Source organism: Caloenas nicobarica, chromosome Z, assembly GCF_036013445.1.
Source record: "Caloenas nicobarica isolate bCalNic1 chromosome Z, bCalNic1.hap1, whole genome shotgun sequence".
Lineage (NCBI taxonomy): Eukaryota > Metazoa > Chordata > Aves > Columbiformes > Columbidae > Caloenas > Caloenas nicobarica.
The window spans coordinates 106,123,722-106,138,630 of record NC_088284.1 but is presented as its reverse complement, the minus strand read 5'-3'; the positions used below and the strand labels follow the sequence as shown (position 1 = coordinate 106,138,630).

Here is a 14,909-nt window from a genome sequence, read left to right as displayed (position 1 = left end):
CAGTTGGGGTCCCTGGTTTTGCTTTTTAAACAGAACAGTATCTTTGATTAAGAAGTAACAGACAAATGGCAGAGAAAGAATTTCTGAGAGAACCTCACTGAAGGCACTGCCAGTGTTTGGATCTTGCAAGATCAAAACAATTTGTACTGTTAGAGGTGAAACATTTTTGCTGTATACGACCAGAGCGTCCAAACTCTTAACTTCTGCAGCCCAGTTATGCCATGACCTGTGGTTGTGAGCCTCGCAGAACCTTGTAGGACAAACTGTCCAGTACAGCCTTCGAAAATCACCTGGGAACAAATAAAAGCCTTTTGTTGCCTGAATTTGGCCAGCAGACGGCCAGGAAGGTTTCTGAGCACTGACAAATGCAAGTCTACGGAAGGAAAACTCTCTCCCCCTCTGCATTCTCCATACCTGCGCTCGCAGAGTTCAGCTCTGCAGCTGGCGAGCTGTGCAGACGGACAGCTCTGAGCTGGGTCTGGCTGCAGCAACGCGATGAGAACAGGCAGGGAGAGCTGGGCTGTTTCAGGGCTGACTCCCCGCAAGGCAGCTGGCAGGATGGAAGGAATGCACCTGCATTATGAACAGATTTTCAGGAACTGTGTCTGCTCAGCCTAGTCTTTCAGTGTCAATAGTGGGCCGTTTCACATCCGCAGTGATTAATGCGCGCTGAAGGCGAGTTACTTGCAAAAGACAAAATGGCACAAATTATTGATGGCAAAACGACTGCGCTGCAAGAATGGAGACAGAAAAAAAGAGAGCAGGAAACAGAAGAAAACAGAAAGAAAAAGACTGCACAGCTGCAAAAGTGATTCTCAAGTATCAACCACCAAAGAAGTACTATAATCACAGTGTAAAAAAAAAAAAATCCAATGGAAATCATGTTTTAGGTCTTAGCTGTAGCAGATATTAAAATCTAAAGGACCACGTGCGATACCAGGTGTAGTTACCTGTGAAAAGCATGACAAAAGGGCAGCGCTTCAATCCATCTGAGCCAGTGACGTTCCTTGTGCTGTTCCCACTTGTGGCCGGTCTGTAAATACCGGCACTGGGGTACCTGTGGCTGGTTGTCTTGTCTTCTCTGACTGTAGCAAATGATTATTCACTGGGGTGCAGGGATTATTGACGGAAAATAACCAGTGCTTCACAGTGAAGTGGGTGCATTTTATTTCTCATTAAATTATTTCTCATTAAAATATACACCTTAAATGATAAAATCATATTTTTACCAAGAACAGTACAGTAAGAAAAGATTACCCTCATCATAAGGATCTGGAAATTCTTTATCCCTGCTGTTCCTTGATTACGCAACTCTGGATCAGATGCTGTTCATAATGGAGCGATACTCCTTCTGATGTTCCACAAGCTTCAAAAATACTTCATATTTCTTGTCATAAAATCTGCATGAGAAAGTTAATTTCAACAAAGCCTGAGATTTTAAGATTTAAGTCCCCTGTAATATACATTTACTTCCTTCACTTAGCATCAAAGAAGCGTTGACTCTCTCCTAATTACAACTTTAAGCAGGATCGGAGTGCTGTATGCTGCCAGGGTAGAGCTTCCACCCAAACAAGTGATTCTGAAGTTATAATTATACCTTTTGCTTACCCTATAGCCAGCTTTGATTTTCAGACAGTTTTTCTTCCAGAGTCCTCGGCGGTGGGAGCGGGCAAACCGCGGGCCTTCGCTGCTCTTCTACCCATTGCTACCCCCTGGCAGAGCCCCAGAGCTCACGGCTCCCCGGACATTCACCCCGTCCCGCTTTCGGGAGCGCCTTTTGCCGGCGGACCCAGCACCCCCGGGACCGCCCGCGGCCGCCAGGGGGTGCCCGTGCGCCGCTGCCGCCGAAGGAGCCGCCGCGGGCGGGAGCGGCCCCGCAAGCCCCGGGCCCCAACTCGCCCCCGTCCGCCGGGCGTGTGGGGATTGTGCGGCCCGCTGGACGAAGCACACGCGGAATTATGCGAAGGTCTGAGGGAGCCGGGAACCGCGGTCGGGTTGGAAACGCCGCTCAGGGCGCTTCCACCGCCTGGCACGTTCGAACCGGTGACCGCGACCCTGGCGCTGCCGGTGGCGTTGGTTGGCAGGGGCTGAGTGACAGGCTGAGGAGCTCACATCAGCGGCAGCTGATGACCGCGCTCAGCCAGGGGAAAGAGGGGGATACCCAGAGAACCCTTAAAAAATCTGGGTGTTAAATACTACTGCATTCAAGCGAGGCTATAAAGAGACATTTTCAGCAAATTCTCACAAAGTTGGGATTACCTTTTATGCTCGTGGTTAGGCTGCACGACTCTCCCAATTTTCCCCATTTTCGCCATGGCCTCCTAGCAAAAGACAAAGACAAATTGGAAAAGCATGGTTTCATTTAAAATACTTTTTGACAAGAACAAGATGTTTCAAAACCAATCAGAACATTACTGATGTATTTTGTTTCGGCTAAACAAGCCAGATGGCATAACGTTATGTTCAATCCCATTATATAGTAGTCATGAGAATAAAGTACAGCAGACCCCTCAGTAAACCAAAATCTGTTCCTCTTTCTTACTCGGAGTCCAAGGCAGAACAAACTTATCTTTTATTATTTACATTAACCAAAGGAAATGTTCAACACTGCATCCCTGGAGGGGAGATTTCTCAAATAAAATTATATTTTACATGAGATGCCTTAATCATAAAGTATCAATTCCCTGCAGCAAGGGAGAACTCGAGTGCGCTCCAGAAGCAAAGTGTAACTTGCAAAGTCCTGTTACAGAGCCCACAGCTGCCCTCGCATTCCGGTATAAAGGTGTCAGAGACAGACTTTGATCCTGTGCCACTTTCGGCCAAAGCCAAGTCAGACGAAGGGATCTCACAGAATCTCCTGCAAAAGGAGTCTCTGGGACAGTCTGATGTGGAAGGGAGAGAACCAAATAATTTGGTTCCTTTCCTGATCTCTGTGAGATTCTGATTTTGTGTGGATTCTCCTGAGCAATCCTGCTGGAATGAGACACTACTCACCAATGTTAACAGGGGATCAAGCTCTCAGGCAAGGGTGGAGGCAGCAGGCACAAGCTGTTTTCAGTGCAAGGTATTTCACAAGGAGCATTAAAGCAACAGCTTTCAGATGGAACAGTGTCAAACATAAAATATCAGGATTCAAGAATCGGTGTCTGACTAAATCTGTATCAATGTTCATAGTTTCTAGGCAGGACCCTAAATCTGTTTTAATCTTAGTGCCTAAAGCACAACACTGTGAGAATATTGGGATGACCCCTGGAGAACACTCAGCCTGTGCTGAGATGATTTAGGATGATTTGGATGATTTAGGAGGTTGTAATATCTGCTGTAGTAAAATCTTTGCTTCCCACTAATCCAGCATTTTATAGCTGAGGATCTACCAGAACTTTACAATATACGCGAGGAATATAAGCACAGTCTCACTGGCCCAGGACAGGCAGCGAGGCTCTGAGGATAAGCAAGATGACTGGCAGACTGTACCTAGTTTCCCATTTTCCCTGCGTTTACGAAATCTGATCATGACCTAAATGCCAGGAGGTAAGTGGGCTGCCCCTGAAGCCAGCAGATACTCCTCCCGTGCATAGCAGTGTTTGCTCAGCCAGGCACAAGGTGCCAGGGATGCCACTCATGTGCCAGCGCCACTGGCAGCCCCAGCTCTGCCTGCAGGCTGAACCTGCAGTATTACCTGGCATGTTCTGGACATGTTTGCTCCATCCTTCAGCATCAACATGTCCTTTTATAATGCTGGTCCAAATGCACTACTAGAATGTGGAACACCTACCTTCTACATTTGTCAACTTCAGGGGGTTAATACCAGATAAAAACGTAGCTCTACCAAAGTAAAAAGCACTACGAGTGATGGCGCAGCCAGGATTTTACTCTGCTAGGGCTTCTGATGAAACAGCAAGGAGTATTTCTGTGCACTCATACAACTCATACACCCACACTCTTTCATACGTGCAGAAGTTGATTGGACTTTGATTCCCCAAGAAACACCCTTGAAATAACACTTCCAGGGAGATAGTGTGTTCTTTCCTCTGGGACACGTGAGCCTGCTGGCACAGAGTCTCAGCACACCGGCCAGATCAAAATACTGGCATGGAAAGGTTGATGTATTTCCCAGTAAGAGAAATGGGCATTTATTCCCTGTTCTTTAACAGGTGCTACTAGCTCAAGCATTGCTCCTGTTTACAACAGCCTATCTTTTACTACTCCCTTACATGGCCAGCTGCACTTAGAGGCTACCCCAAAAAACAAATGAACACACAGAAAATAAAACCTCAAAGTAAAAGACAAGTCCCTCTGTTACAATCAATACTGCTTTTACAGATAGTTTTGTCTTACAGAAAACATACGGCAAAGCCCCTCAAAGCACTCTCACTAATGGAAAGAGTCACCTTGCTTTCTGCTCCCTGCTTTACATCTCTTTTTGAGTTGCCCTGGAGATAGCACACAAAAATAAACCCAAACTAAGACAAATCCACTTTTTTCTCAGGTGTCAGATAAATGAAAGGGAGGGCCAAACTTTGCTACTCACCCCCTCTGTGCACACACACAGGGCCTGTCTGCTGCTGCCCCGTTCTGGGCAGTGTTAAGAGAACAGCCACAGACAGTGATGTTCCCAGGACACATTCTGCTTCTGCCATAAAGACTCTACGCAGTCATGTTCTGCTTTGCTCTGGGGCCTCTTACAACTTCCAGTGCTGAAAAATACATCACTGCTTCTTTGGGAAATCAGCCAGCCTTTTCAGATAAACATATCTTCAGGCTTTATTTACATGCTGTTACTCACCCAACTCCAGGTCTCTCTTGAACCAGCATGAAGAGAAGAGACACCAGCACCAACTCCACCAGTCAAGTCTCCACAGGGCTGATGAAAACCTTCTGAGCTTGCTGCAAGGTGTCCCCAGACCTGAAATCCCCGGCACAGAGACCCCATCCTCTGCGGGCAGCCAGGGAGCCGCTGCTCTGAGTTGATGGTTGGACTTGATGATCTGAAGAGTCTTTTCCAACCTAAATGAACCTACGATGGGGCCAGGAGCAGGACAGGTCCCTAAAGAAAAACTGGTCCCTCAAAGCCTGACCTAAACTAGGGAACGGGGCCTGGCTGCTGCTTATCTTCTGCTGGTTCACCCATCTATACATGTTTAGCTAAGGAGGAAGATGTCCAAGCAACCTTTCCAGTTTATCAGGTAAATCGTATTTTTAAATCTACTGGAAATACACAGCTCTTTGAGAATCCACAGCATTAAGGTCTCACAGCAATTACTATGGTCATGTGGAATAACATGTTGCCGCCAGCAATCTTCAACAACTCACTCGCTCTACGTTGCTCAAAATATCCTAAATGAATTCCCTCTCTTAATTGGCATTTTGGTTGTGTGTTTTTTTGTTTTTTAAAGTCAGTTTTGTCATTGTTAGTTTGAACAAAAACTTTACTCCCAGAGGAGAGTCTTTTCAACAATTTTCTGGGGACAAAGGGGAACAGAACATTGAAAATATGAATTTATAATGAAATCGGAAACAACGGAACATTAGAATCGCATTACTGAATCAGATCAACCTTGTGCACTGTTCTGTCTGCAACAAAGCCTTAAATATAGTGAAGTGATAATACTGCTGTTCAGAAATAGTTTGTTTGAGGGTTGACATCCAAATCCATAATTCCAGTCACCAAGAATTTCACAATCTTAACTTGAATGACGCTCTATCTTCTTTGTTTGCCAGTCTAGACATACAATGAATACAGTGATTTAAACACAATGAATTCTCTCTTAAAACAAAATATTTTGTAAAATTGCTTTTTAATCATTTCTTTTCTCTCCTTCCATAAAGGCTATGCTATAAATAAACCCTGAAAGTTCGCATTTGATCATCATTTCTAAAGGCTGGGCAAGAGGCAAGTGAAGGGTTTACACAGAAAAAAAGGGAGGCACTGTGGAGCAGAAATAAAGGGATGCATTCATGATTTCTAACCTTTTGTTAGAGTGTCAAAGCTGAGACAGATACAAGCCAGTAAACACTCTGCTGACCATGGAGAGAGTTGGTCAAACAGGGTTACCCTGCCCAGGACAGAAGGATCACAGGCCCAGGGAACCAAACTCTCCAGGGCCCACCAGTATTTCAGAATAAGGTGCCATTTGGGTGCTGGAAGGGTGACCCAGCTGGGAAGGTCGGTCATCGTTCCAATTCATTCCGTACTGGTGGCTGAATTCTGCTCTTGGGCATCATCTGGGGCAGGGGATAAGTTTAAGATATCAGAGTGGCCTCAACAGGCAGCAGATCTCCCAGGAACCCTGAAAAAAACTGGGAAAACCCTGGGAAACCCAGGGAAATCCCAGCTCCTGGCAACCCAGCAGGATCTTGCTCATCTCACAAGAGCAGCCCATCACCCTTGGGACCACAGAGGGAGCCAAGGAAGATTAGACCATTTGGGAACAGTCCCTGAGTCTGATTTTCAGTAGTCACTCAAGGACTTACGTGGCTGAATGTTACTGAAAGTTAATGGGATGCAGGCCCTTAAAAGCATACATCGAATGAGAAATCAGATATAGGGACATCAGCCTCAGGTAAGCAAGTCAATTAACTTAATCCCATTGAAATTAATGAGCTGTGAACATCAGTCCCCTTAAGAATTCGGGATTTTGCTTTATTTACATACTTTAAAAATTGTATCCAAAGTTAAATGGATGAGGCATTAAGGCAAAATGCAATTTCCCAGCTGTGTTCTCCCCACTTACTTCAATAATTCCAAGACATCTTTGGACTTTTACCTAGCATGAACAGTGAAAACAACCACATATCATCTAAAGTTTTACTGTCCAGTTTCAGTGGCTGAAAGCGTTTGGGCTGCACACACAAAAGCACACGGCAAAGCTCCCCAAATCCTGTGGCCATACCATGGTCCAGCCACAGCAACGCTGTGCCAGCTGCTGGCAGGGAGGATCCTCAGACAACATGAAAACCAAGAGGGGCACTCAAATGCAAATTAAGTAAGTTTTCTCTGAGAATGCTGCTGGTTTATGGCTTGTCCAGCAACAGCCATGGTTCTGTTGCACCAAGAATGGCCTATGAGTGATGGGAATGATGAAAAATAACCCTGTTGTAAACCAGTTTGGGGCCATAAGTTAGAATGTAACTAATTCAGGAATCTCAGAACAAGCTGGAATGAGATCCATGGCTTACTCTTCTTCCCAAGCTGAAGCTGTTAATTCACCTCATCTTAGTACTTATGCAAAAGTAGGAAATTACACTCATTTTTATTGTGGCAATACAAGCCCCAAGTGATCAAATGCTGCCACGCTTACAGCCAAATGTCATGAGAAATCCATACCAGCAAACATGCTTCTCATATTCCTGAGAATGACATGAGTGTATGCACAGAAATTCAGTCTCAATTTCTGAACCACACAGAGCTTTGAAACACAAATTTTGACTTTGTTACCCTGAAAACATCACGCAGACTCCCACTTAGGCCAGTCTTGATTCTGGTGTTTTTGTATGGCTCTGCTGTCCCAGATCCAGCATCACAGGAAAATAATTTAAAAGTTACCCTATTCACAATAAACTGACACATAGGAACATCCTTCCCCACCAGATTTGTTCTGATTTGCAGAATTCAGCAGGTGTAAGTACCTTCAAACTAACAGGCTGACTTTATTTACACTTCTAGGTTCTCATAACAAATAAAGTAAATCATGTTATACGTAATAATTTTTACTGTTCTTCAACAGTGAAGAACCTCTCTCTCACTCATCGCTATTCCACACACATGAGACTAACAGATGCTAACTAACATCATTTAACAAGTCCAGTCACAGATATATTTGGATGTGAGGGGAATAAATAGATTTCTTGAAATGCTGATGTTCAAGAAATACTTTTTAAAATTTCTAAGAATTGCAAGCAAGGCTGCTGTTTTCTTATAGGTTTTTATTTAGGGATTGCTTACTCGATAGCCTGGAGATGCAAAATTCATCTTATCTATGCTCACAGGAGTTACATGGATGTATTTATGTAACAGAGCCCTAGCAGAACATTACTTTTTAGTGGTATATGACTGCATAAAGCAAGCATGTGATGGACCATATACAATATTTTTCTAGTGGTTTTTTTTTTTCTCCCCTTAAATTTATTTGAGTTATAGGGGCAGATCTTGGCAGCATGCACAAAGCCCAAAATCTGTAACTCAATTCTCTGTGGTACTCTCAATGGAGCGAGCCAAGTTTTAAAACACATTATGGATAAATATTAGAGCTGAGCAAAAATTTCACACCTAAGACCAAAGTGTGAAAATTTGGCTTTCATTCATTTAGTGAAAAGGTGGAAAAATTCACACAAGCTTGTATTTTCCTTTTGCTCTGTTCCAACATCGATTTCTGTGTTCATATCAAACCTCAAAGAGAGTGTTTCTGTCTGTCTGTGAGACCACAAAGAAGGAGGGAGGACGGAAAGACAGAGGTCCAGCGAGCAGGACACCAGTTCAGGACTTGAGTTCAAGCCTGTCTTCGAGGAAAAGTCACTGGCCTTTCAAATCTCACTATCCATGCGTTAGGTATCAGTCCTGGCCCATCTAAGTGGAATATTTCACATGTTTGCTTATTAAAGACTGTTACTGTGGTGAAGGGAAATCGGACAGGTAGCTTAGAAGCAGCCCAACATTGTTCTACCTCTAAACCACCCAACTTCAGCTGCTAGAGGCCAACTGGATGGATCCTCAGTACTGAGACAAGGTAGTTTCCTGGTTCAAGCACTGAATCAGGATCCACAACATTTGCAACAGATTCCCTGAGGTATTTGGGGCACGTAACTTACTCCTTTAATTTTCAGTTACCTCTCTCTGAAATAGGCTGTGCCCATTGCTTTCCCCCAGGTTTGGTCTGGCCTGTCTACAGAGTTTGTAAACTCCAGGTTTGTCCCTGAGTTTGTTCTGTGGATGGTACAGGGAGCTCTCGGTCCTACTGCAACCCAACTTGCCTCATTAATATATCACTCAACCTGCCTTGTACCATAGGAGCACGGTGTTCACTCCTCAGTATCAGAGACGAACAAATGGAAAAGAGATCACATAACAGTAGAGACAAGCGTAGATGAGGCCACGGTACCACGTCAACCTACTTTTACTCTGCTTCAGTGGCTACACGGACTGTCAGATTGTGGCCACCATAGCTCAGTGTCACCCAGAGCTTGTGCTTCAGCCAAGCTGGCCAGCTCACAGATAAAGCCATGAGAGCAGCAGCAGTGGCAATGCAGCTGTTGTAAACAGTGGCTTGTCATGCTAGCGATGGTATTAATTACTTATTCCACAGACCAAATTTAGCACGGGATGAGGGTCAGCTATGACTGCCACATCATCTATCAGCTGGAAACTATGTTTGGGTCTAAGCTCCAGCCACACTGCTACTAAATATAGGTTGGTTTGTTGTTGATTTGACTCTGCACTCCCTTGAGTTGCCTTTGACTATCAAATAATTAAGCAGTTTGCTTTGTGAGGGCTCCATTGCTGGCACCTCTTCATGCCCAAAGCTGCTTGGATGCAAACTTGACAGCTTAGCAGGGGTTTCAGCTTACCCAGGCAATGGAAAGAGCCCAAGCGTTTAGCTCCTGTTTCAGTTTCACCAATTGCTGGCACTGGGTGTCATGAATCAACAGTTTGTGGGCACCACCTGTGCAGTCCGCACCAGAGCTGGGGCACAGTTCAGCAGCATTTACCCTGACATGGGCTTGGGCAGATTATTCATGAAGCGTATGTCCACTTTACAATATCTGTGTATGACAATCCAAGATAGCTTTAAATTCAGCTCACACAGACAGGGATAAGGTGCAACTGCAGCAGCACAGAGGTCTGTCCAGCCTGCCCACCAGGCTGGTTTCTACAGCCTGGGGCACACTGCCTCCTCACTGGTCCCTCACCTCTTCGAGGTGGAATAAATTTGTCAAATCACTCAGCATTGCTGTCACAATAGACTAAGAAGGTTTGTCCATATAGACCACATGAATATATATTGATTTAACTCACTTTTTAGGCTTGGAAACGCTATGCTGACAGGCAGCTCTGTTTCACAGAAAACAAGCTCACCTGGCAGTCAAGAGAGCAGATCCCTACAGCAGATCCCGACGCAGGGCACTGCCTTGCAGCCACGAGCTAAATCGGATCTCTCCACATTCATCGCTGCTGGTGATGGAGTGAGCTAAGTCTGGGAGCGCTGCTCTGCTGCCCAACCTGGAACGTTACTTTGCTTCTCTGGCTTCTTTCTGGCCTTCTGCTTGCAGTATCTGCCCTTTTACTCTCCATCTGAGGTGGTAAAAGCTTTGGGGTGGGCAGGCCAGGTGTGTGTTTCCACACTAACTTGCACAACAAAAGAAATGAGCTGGACAGAAAGCAGGAGGAGTCATTTGGACAGGGGAGCGTAAAACACAGAAGCTGAAGAACAAGCATCTGCACAGGATATCCTGACGCTCTGCTGCGTACTTGACACAATATTTAGTTGAACTGCACCACTTCCTTCAAGGTGCAAAATTCGGATTTATTCAGCTGATTTCTTTTCACATTCATGCTGAACATACAGCTTTCCTTGCGTTTAGTCATTGAGTTCAAACTTTTATTTGCCATCTGGCAATGGATTGGGGTTTACTGGGGGGAGGGGGTAGGAAAGGGGGCTTTTTTCCCTTTTTTTTGCATCTGTATTTGCTTTATGAGCTACAGCTAAGACATCATTTACACATGGGGAACTGGATCAGGTTCTCTCAATTCTTTCCATATGTTCGCTTATGCTGTCAAAACATTTTTTCAATCTAATTAATCTGCATACGTCTCTCCATTCATTTCCCCAGTCGGTGGGTTCTAGCATTTTTGGGGTATCTAGCTGAGATTTTGTCATAAAAACAATTTCTGACTACACTTTGCTTTAGGGTTACTCCACCAAGAAAATGAAACTATTTGCATCATTTTGCTCTTCTTCATCTAATTATTCTCATTATTCCCTATTTCCAACACTGGCTGAGGAGACTTTCCTTTTCCTCTCATCTTTCAAACACATTCTTTGCCATGTTCCAGTGCCATGATGGCTGCAAAGACTTAGCAACCTCTCTAGCACACCGTTCCAGAAAGTATTTTTCTTTCCCAAATTAGAGGCTACAAGTGACTAAACTTGAGAACTGACCTGCTGATGATATTGTCCTGTTTTGTTAAAAACTGGGGCACCCTCTCTTCTCCGGGTCTCAAAATGAGCAGGGATGAGAAACTACTGCTCCCATTTGCTTTTCTGCCATTAAAACTGTCAGCCTCAATCTCAACTGTGGGATTCCCATGGACACAGAATCCAGAAATATTTATACAAAAAGACTGTAATAATCACATGAGAGTAGGCGTTCTGCTCCCCTTGCTCCTAAATAGTTTGTCTTCTATCTCTCAGAAACCATTGGGAAACTGTAAATATAGTTCTCTTTAGCATTAAAACATCTCTGTAAGTAGAAACCTCTTTATATGCACAATCCGTGTACTGCAATTACATTTATTGCATAGAAAAACCTATAGGCACCAACTTACACAAATTATTCGGGAAGAAACTATTCTTGTTAAATGTCAAAAGTTACACTCATCACTACTCTAGCTACCTGTCAGGCCTGACATTTTTCTATACAAAACCAAAACCACGGCCTATTAAGCCCCACCTGCCCCAGAACCACGAAAGAGCCTTTGATTACAGTAATATTACACAACCTCTTTTAATGAGCAAAATCTAAACCTGCCACCCAGCATTGCCAGCAGGAATTTTTAAAGGTATCTGAGGCATCTTTTTCTTTAGGAGATCTTCTAAGAAAGCATTTGTATTCATTTGGTAATTAGAAAAAGAGCACATTTTATAATTGACTGTGCCCAAAACAATAGCTGGTTGTGTCTGAAAACACCAGTTAGAATTAAAAGTGCAGTTAGTGAGTGAGTCATCAAGTGGCAGCAGAGTTTGGCTGGCTCACCGCCCCAGATCTAATATAGCACCGTCCTGCCCCAGGGGTTATCTTTAAAGCTGAGAGCTTGCAGAGAAGAGCACACTAGACAGACTCCACTTTCTCACTCCCAAATTTTGGGTAGGTGGGAGGGTTTGTGAGCTTGTCCATAAGCTTTTGCATCTGCAGGAAAGGTGAACAGCCCTGAATCCCTCCAGAGGGACATTCTCACCTTGCACCATCCAGTCGGTCACCATTCCTGCTTTTACTTCGCTGTCCCAGCCCATTTCCCATTTTTTACGAAGCCCCCAGTGAGCTGCATCGTGAGGCTCCTATTTCCAAGCAAGCCTTGCCCCTTCACTCCCTTTTCATGAGAAGTTTCTAACCCACCACTCCTAAAGCGTTTATGGGGGAAAGCTCTTCCCAGCATAACTTCTGTGACTCTAAGGAAGGCAGTTGGATACCTCAGCTCCTGAATTTTAATCCTGGACAAGTCATGCAAGCCTTCTGCACTTCTGTTTCTCATATGTTCCACAGGAATCAATAAAACTACTAGATTAATGTCAAACACTTACGAGGGAAATCTAGCCAATGTGGGACACAACCAAAGAAAAAATACTTTGTGCTTCACGATTCAGCTGATCCTAAGAATTGAGCCAATTCCTGCTGCTGAGGATCTGGCCTTTCATTTAATGACAGCAAGCTGAGAGGAGAGATGAATAGCGGAGATTCAAATGGCTCATGGAGCTTTTAACTTGTAGGTCACCAGTCAGAACCTCAGCGAGGTCAGCGAGTGTTTGCAAGTTATTGTGGTATGCAAGCTTTTTATAGTGTCCTTTGCAAAGCGCATTTATTGGTTTCAAATTAATTTCTATTGTATGCAGTCTGCACAACATGAAACCCTCCATTGTTACAGCTCAGTCACTGTTAACCCTTTGCAAAGCTACACTAGAGAAACTGCTACCACCACCACCTGAACAGCACGCCTTTTATCACTGTACTTGAAGTGTCCTAACTGTGAACCGAGCCTGGATGACCTCAAAGAGCCTTTCCTGGCCCTGGGTAGAGGCACAGCCATGAGAGGAAAGTTGTGCTGCGGCTGTACATACTGTTCCTCGCTCGTGCATCGACCAGGAGAGGCAGAGCCCAGCTCCGCAGGCTTGTTCTCTGCTCCCCACAGTGACTCCACAGCCCTCGCTGGGTCTGCTCATGGAGAAAGAGAAGTGTGTGCTGGCAGCAGCACAAGCCTATTCTTTGCGGAAAGTACTTCCTGACAGAAAAAACAAAACAGAAGAAGTAAAAATGAACAACTATATCATTATCTAAAGTGCAGAGATCTCAGCAGAGATCATTTCAAAGATCCATATTGTTTACAGCAGTTGATGAGTCTAACAAGTGCTGGAGCTGTGCTCTCGCTTAAAGTGCTAACATATTTACAGTTTTCAGTCCTGTCCTTAGCGCTTATCTGTCATTTCAAGATGAATGCTCCTTTTGTACAGGCTAATTACTTGCACGAATGCTGCACTAGCTCGAAATCCCAGATTCGTTTTGCTTTCCCATTAGCAGCAATTTTGTACTTTTGAAATTGCTTAATACAGCAAATTAAAAAAAAAAAAAAAGAAAGCTACTTTTTGTCCAAAGGTATGTCTTTGGCTGTGACAAGTACAGAATAAGAGGAGGGAAATTAAATTACTTTTATCTGATGAAAGTCTTAATTGTACTATACAACTTTTCTAAACTCACACATTGTTCTACTCTTGCTAGGTTTTTGGTCTTAGCTTAATTTGTGCAGATCTACGTAAAATCAGACTAGATCAGTAACAGACTGCTTGATAAGACACAGTTATCTCATGCTCAACAAGCTTTTTTTATATATAATACGTGAAAAATTTGGTAGGATCCCATCTTGCCCCTTCCTCTTCTAATAAATGGTAGGACCATGTGCCACTGAAAAGCTGTCAGTCATTTCATTTTTACAGGAATAGAAGGAATGCAGGCCATTCTACAGCTCAGTAACTTAATTAAAAAAAATACAACCCAGACATGGAAGAAAAAGGATACAGTTGTAACAAAGAGGTCTTACCCTGATGAATGTTTTACATTACAGTCTTTGGGTTACTGACCTGTCACAAACCAGTTTCAGATGCAAATCAAAAAATGCTCAGCAATGCAAGATGCATCTGTTGTTTCTGCTAATCCTGATCCCACTGCAGTCAAAAAAGGATAACAACTGATTTTCAGAAGTCTCCAGCAAATGCCTTCAACTGTAGTTTAGAAAAGCTTCCATACTTGAGCAAAAAGAACCCCCAGTCTCTCAGTTACGTGTTAAATACGGCATTGGATGTGTAAAGCTACAAGCCTGTGAATGAAAATGCCCTTGTTGTTCCTAAGGAATTGCTAATACAAACTGAGTGAATCTGTGCTGGTCTCTCTGTGATGTGGTCTCCCATTCCGTCCCCAAATATTTTCTAAAAACAGGAATTCTGCATAGTAAGTGCATTTGTTCTAAATGGATAATACAACCTTTAAAAGTCATGAATGCTCAAAATATTAAAAATTGATATAAACTTTTGAGTTGTAGTCATGTCATACGATATAGGCCATCTTTCATTTTATATACATAGCAATGAAAATTACGACACGTAATAAACTGGCTGCAGTTCCAAAGTAAGATTTTGTTTTCCCATTCAGAAGTCAAAGGATGTTCCCATTAATGTGCAACTGAGTTCCAAGTCTACTGACCTTTCCTTTCTTACTTAGTTTAATCCACCAGAGTAACATCATTAGTGTCACCATACATTTTCTTTGCACTTTTCATTCTATCACCTTTAATATAACTATAAAACCAGCCTATGAGCTACTTAAACATCACTAGATCTGCTTCACAAATCAGTTGGAAGAAGAACAAAGTTAAACAACTTGCCCAAAGTCACAGAGTCAGTGGCGAAACTGGGAATAAAAACCATGTA

At 43.7% G+C, this 14,909-nt stretch overlaps 1 protein-coding gene across 4 annotated transcripts in view; it reads right to left on the bottom strand.

Moving 5' to 3' along the window:
- Positions 1-1,164: 1,164 nt before the first annotated feature.
- FGGY (FGGY carbohydrate kinase domain containing) overlaps positions 1,165-14,909 on the bottom strand; it is a 308,149-nt gene continuing 294,404 nt past the window's right edge. For all 4 annotated transcript variants that reach the window (XM_065657199.1, XM_065657198.1, XM_065657200.1 and 1 more), the window contains 2 exons: positions 2,260-2,321; positions 1,165-1,400 (listed from right to left, as the gene is read on the bottom strand). In XM_065657199.1, the coding sequence (XP_065513271.1) occupies positions 1,319-1,400; positions 2,260-2,321 (144 nt within the window). In that variant the 3' untranslated portion in view covers positions 1,165-1,318. The remainder of the gene's footprint in view (positions 1,401-2,259; positions 2,322-14,909) is intronic.